This window comes from Medicago sativa, chromosome 5 (assembly GCF_051527215.1).
Source record: "Medicago sativa cultivar Bolivia chromosome 5, Bolivia_mono, whole genome shotgun sequence".
Lineage (NCBI taxonomy): Eukaryota > Viridiplantae > Streptophyta > Magnoliopsida > Fabales > Fabaceae > Medicago > Medicago sativa.
In genome coordinates, this window is record NC_140753.1 from 43,213,870 (window position 1) to 43,219,062 (window position 5,193).

Below are 5,193 nucleotides of genomic sequence, written 5' to 3' on the forward strand. Positions count from 1 at the left end.
GGGGACTAGCTAGGAATGTGTCCTCTCGAGCTAGAGTGTGAGCGACCTCATTCGCTTGTCTCCGAGTAAACTCTACCCTAGAGTTTTCAAAGTGAAGATTACAAATTCTTCTACATTCCTCCACTATTGCTCCAAACTCAGTTATATCATTACTCCCTTTATTGAAATATTCCACAACTTTCTTAGCATCCAATTCAAAATCCATATTTGTTAGTTGTAGAGCATGTACCCATCAGATAGCATGTGAGAGTCCCAAAGCTTCTCCAACATATGTTGAGCAAACCGGATTCAAACACATTGTTTGTGCTTGTACAAAATTTCCAGCCTCATCCCGAATGCAAAAACCAAAACCAACACAGTTTAAAGCTTTCGAAAATGATGCATCAACGTTACATTTCAATCTTCCATGTTCCGGCTTCTGCCATCTAACATGAACCTGTTGTACAACATTTTCCCCATCTGCTAACTGTTGAACAGCTGAAATCAGCCCAATTGGTGCAGCAGTCATGCTGTCATGTTGTTGTACAGCCAGCCTGCTGTTCTGTTGCTTCCGGTTCGCGTCCCTCCAGCTGAAAAGCAGCTGCCTTGCGCATTCCAATATGGCTTGACTGGTTTCCGTGACATTCTGCCACAATCTCATATTACGGCTCTTCCACAAACTCCAAAGAACCGTTGCAAACAACTCAACTTGAACACACGACGATTCTTGTAGCAACGCAAAAATGAGTTCAGTCGTTGTGTTATTAACTAGCATCATTGAATTCACCTTAATTAGTAGCAAACAATCCTGCCATATTTTCCTTGCACGCGGACAATCGAACAACACATGGCTTGCATCTTCATAGCTTTCTTCACACATAACGCACAATGATGTGCAATTCACTCCTTTATCCAATAACTGTGCTCGAGTCTGCAAACACTCCCTGCAAATTCTCCACAACAGATTTTTTACTTTCGTAGGGACTTTAAGTTTCCAAATACTAGCCCAGTCACCCGAGCGATGAAATTGAGAATTATCTGCTATATTTTCCATACACAACCTGTACGCACTTTTAACATAATAGTGCCCATTTTTCTCAGCTCTCCAAATTAATTTATCTTCTTTAACTTGACGAATAAGAGGAGTCTTAAGAATCTGATGAACTGTGTCTAGATCAAAATAATAATTAACCAAGTTATAATTCCAATAATTATTATAATGATCAATGAGAGAATGAACTTTAGCCTTTGTGATAACCTCATTGGATTGGTCAACACCTGAGATACACCCTCCATTTATTAACCAAGGCGCTTCAAAAATAGGGATTTTTATACCATTCCCGATTCTCCATCTAATACCTTCACGAACCACCCTTCTTGCACTAAAAATACTTCTCTACAAAACTCGGATTATGACCTATCTTCGCCTCAAGATAATCATTGCCAGGGAAATAACGAGCTTTAAATAATCTTGTAACCAAACACTCAGGTTGAGTTTGAAACTTCCAACCCTGCTTGCCTAACATCACCAAGTTAAAGGCCGTTAAATCTCGAAAACCCATCCCTCCTTTTGTCTTATGAACCGTGAGCTTATCCCAAGAAAGCCAGTGAATTCCTCTGCTGCCATTACCCCCCATTTCCCCACCAGAAGCCATTTATCATTTTTTCAATAGAATTAATAAGAGTAGAAGGTAATAGAAATATACTCATGACATAAGACGGAATGGCTTGCAACACTTCCCTTCCAGCTTTCGACAAGCATTTACTGCTCCATGAAGTGATTTTCTGCCACACTCTATCTTTAGTGAAACTGAAGGTTGCTTGCTTGTTCCTACCTATCATAGAAGGTAACCCCAGATATTTATCAAACTTCAGTATAAGTTTTATTCAGAGGCAAACAAACAATGTCGTTCATTTACTAGTAAGAGCGACATTGTCTTAAACTAGTCGCCAAATTTTTTATTATATTCATTCATGTATTATAACTACTTCGATGAATGAAATGAGTTAGTTTTGTGAGTGTAGAAAAATATCAATGTTTTTCTAAAACTTTAGTCATTAAATTTGGTAATACACAATGAAAATGTTTGGTGGAAGATAGATTAAAAAACAAAAATGAAGTGTTAATAACTGCGTTAAAATATAAAGTGTAGACATATAACTCTTTAATGAAAAATGATATTTGTAAAATTATTTTTTGATAACTTTTAGAACAACTTTTATTGTATTTTTACTCTCTGTCTTATTCTTTCTTTCTCTACTGTTTTTCTCCAATAAAAAGAGGAAGAAAAAAAAATATCACAAAAGCTGTATAGAAATAGTTGTTCAAATATCATTCCTCGTGTTAAATAAGCAATATTTAACTATCCTTATTTAAAAAAAGAAGTTTGTTTAACATGTGCAATATTGCACATGTTAAAACAACTAAAACAATTTTTTATTAAAAAAACAACAATTATTCATTAAAAAATTATATAAAAACCTTTAATTAAAAAAAAAAGTGTGCAAATATACCCATGATGATAGAAAAACCTTTAACAAAAACAATATTTAACTAAACAAGGCAAGAATATTAAAGGCATCAAAGATTCGTCTTAGTATGCGAGGACCCGAACTCAATGTTTATAAGCCATTCTCTCTCTTCAAAGTTTATTCCAAAATTTGATTCTGTTCAGATCCCATATTCTTCATTGGTGGATCCGTTTTTCTGTATTTGGACAAAACCTCATTCATTCCCTATATATTCATCCTTACCCTCTTCCTCAAACTGTTTCCCCTCAACAACACATTCACATAAATTTTAATGGTTTCAATGCAATTCGATGATAAAATGCACTCGCATAAAATGGAATTTCGTGACTATATCCTAGCATTGGAAGAAGAAAAGAAGAAAATCCAGGTTTTCCCTAGAGACCTTCCTCTTTCTCTTGAGCTTGTTACACAAGGTAAACAAAACTAACCAGAAGAAAAAAATAAAATATATCCTTTGTTTTATACCATGTTAAAGTTTCTTTCATTGGTTTTTTGGTTTGTGTTTTTCTACTTTTTTTTATATGTTATGTTTTGTGAATATGCAGCCATTGAAACGTGTAAGCAACAGTTGTTTGGAACACAATCGGAGTGTTCGGAACAGACATCAACTGATGAAGGCCTTGTTTTTGAGGAGTTTATTCCTATCAAGAAAAGGGCATTGTCCCCCAATTGCGATGAAAATGATGAGGAAGATGATGATGATAATGATGAGCAACATTCATCACATAAGATGAAATCTGATTGGCTAAGATCTGTTCAGTTGTGGAATCCCAACCCTTCATCTGCTAAAGAGGTATAAAATTGCAAAACCAAAGTCGAATTTTTTTGTACGATTTAATCATAGAAAATTACACTGGACTGAAAGGCAAGCAGACAACAAGTTGTGCCGCTAACCGTCTCTGGATGGCGAAACCAAGGTTGATTTTAATAAATGAATTTTTATTTTATAAGCAAACGTTAGTAAATTAGCGATTTTGAACTGTGAAACTTTTGATTAGGACTTCTTCCGCGTCACTCAATCCATCAAGCCTATTGTCTGCTTGATACATTGAATGAAATTGTTGCTTTTGAATTTTTTGTTTGTTTCATAATGGAAAAGAAATTAAGAGAATTTGAAATGTTTGTTCAGGAAGTGCCTAGGAAAACAAATGTTGTAGAAGTGAAGAGAAATGGTGGAGCATTTCAACCATTCCACAAAGAGGAAATCGCTGCTGAAAAAGATAATGCGTTAGAAAGTGATAAAGCACCAACCAGTTCGCCTCAAGTACCTGCTACAAGTTCTACTGAACCAATTGTTGAAAGCGGCAGCAAAAAAGACGATAAAGGTCAGAGGAAGCAGCGTCGGTGCTGGTCGCAGGAATTGCACAAACGCTTCTTGCATGCCCTTCAACAACTTGGTGGTTCAAATTGTGAGTGAATATATTACTCATCAGCATAATTAGTTCATTCTTATTGTTAATTGTTCCGAATCTAAATGTGAATTGTGTGTGACATGTAGCTGCCACGCCGAAACAGATCCGGGAACTAATGAAAGTCGATGGCCTCACCAACGATGAAGTCAAAAGTCATTTGCAGGTTAGTTTACCACTTCATCGTTTTGATTTTTTGTTCCATTTGTATAATTTTCCTTGTCTCAGACCAAGATTATACGTGGTTAGTAAACCCTGCAATCCACGGATTTTTACCGTAGATGAAGATTAGACATCTCGTATTCTGATTATACCAAATCAAGCTTAAAGTATATCTCGAATACGAGCTGTCTAACCTTTAATCTAACGGTCAAGATCCTTGACTATCAGAATTGCGACTGCATAGAACTCGAATTCATATTAGCAGATATCACTATACGATCTTCTTGATTGTTAAATTATGGTCTAACTTTTTTTAATTTTCGGACATGGACAGAAATTTCGTCTGCACACGAGAAGGAGCCCAATAATTCACAACAATTCTAATTCACATACAGCTCCTATGTTCTTAGTAGGGAACATTTATGTCCAACCACAAGAATATGGTGCAGTAGCCACCAAAACAACAGTGTCAGGAGAATTGACCACAGTTACTACTCCAACAGGAATTTATGCACCTGTGGCTACACATCCTTCATCTACAACAACAGTTATAAAACCAAAGTTTAAGAAAAAATTTGAGTTGAGTGAGAATTCACATTCTGTAGAAAGAATTGTTGCTCATTCTAACTCCCCTGCCTCATCATGTTCCACTCATACACCTACAACTTCAAGATGCTGAAAATAATTCATTTTTGTAGCTATTTTATACTAATTAATATTTTCTGAATTTTCTTTTTTTTCTTTTTTCCAGTTGTTTGGGACTTAAATTATACAAGTGAAAATATAGTGAAATGAAAGTGACGTTTTTGTATGTTAGTAAATAAATCGCCCTTCCTAGGCAACATGTTCAACTTTATTACATTGGTGATCAATTTGTGCGGTTTCTATTTTCTTTGGTTAAAAAAATTGTTCAGTTTCTAATCGATTAAATTTCCATTTTAACTTCGAAATTGTAGTTGTTTTTTTTTGAACAAATCAAAATGGAATATATTGCTCAAAAGTAGAGTGAATCACCCCGCACAAGGTGTGCTAAAGTGATGAGACACCCAAAGTCTGTTACAAACCAGAGGCACCTAACAAGAATGCCACCACCAAAAAAAGAAAAAAATAG

General features: G+C 35.5%; 2 protein-coding genes across 2 annotated transcripts; one reads left to right on the forward strand and one right to left on the reverse strand.

Annotated features, from left to right (window-relative positions):
- Positions 1–232: 232 nt before the first annotated feature.
- Positions 233–1,634, reverse strand: LOC146922277 (uncharacterized). Its single transcript, XM_085711508.1, has 2 exons — positions 1,397–1,634; positions 233–1,257 (listed from the first exon to the last, which is right to left on the reverse strand). Exons 1-2 carry the CDS (start codon positions 1,632–1,634, stop codon positions 233–235), a joined length of 1,263 nt encoding a protein of 420 aa, XP_085567634.1.
- A 1,114-nt stretch (positions 1,635–2,748) lies between these two features.
- On the forward strand, positions 2,749–4,938 carry LOC146922278 (transcription factor HHO3-like). Its single transcript, XM_085715286.1, has 5 exons — positions 2,749–2,924; positions 3,057–3,304; positions 3,641–3,920; positions 4,010–4,086; positions 4,417–4,938. The coding sequence occupies exons 1-5, from the start codon at positions 2,783–2,785 to the stop codon at positions 4,759–4,761; spliced, it is 1,092 nt and encodes a 363-aa protein (XP_085571412.1). The 5' UTR covers positions 2,749–2,782; the 3' UTR covers positions 4,762–4,938.
- The last annotated feature ends 255 nt before the right edge of the window (positions 4,939–5,193 follow it).

What these genes read in the sequence shown, in the direction of transcription:
- LOC146922277 (XM_085711508.1), bottom strand. Translation starts at nt 1,634, where the DNA reads ATGGCTTCTGGTGGGGAAATGGGGGGTAATGGCAGCAGAGGAATTCAC. An exon ending in TTATCTTGAGGCGAAGATAG is followed by an intron (nt 1,258 to 1,396) that starts GTCATAATCCGA and finishes GGTGTATCTCAG; the next exon opens with GTGTTGACCAATCCAATGAG.
- LOC146922278 (XM_085715286.1), top strand. Translation starts at nt 2,783, where the DNA reads ATGGTTTCAATGCAATTCGATGATAAAATGCACTCGCATAAAATGGAA. An exon ending in ACAACTTGGTGGTTCAAATT is followed by an intron (nt 3,921 to 4,009) that starts GTGAGTGAATAT and finishes TGTGACATGTAG; the next exon opens with CTGCCACGCCGAAACAGATC. An exon ending in AAGTCAAAAGTCATTTGCAG is followed by an intron (nt 4,087 to 4,416) that starts GTTAGTTTACCA and finishes GGACATGGACAG; the next exon opens with AAATTTCGTCTGCACACGAG.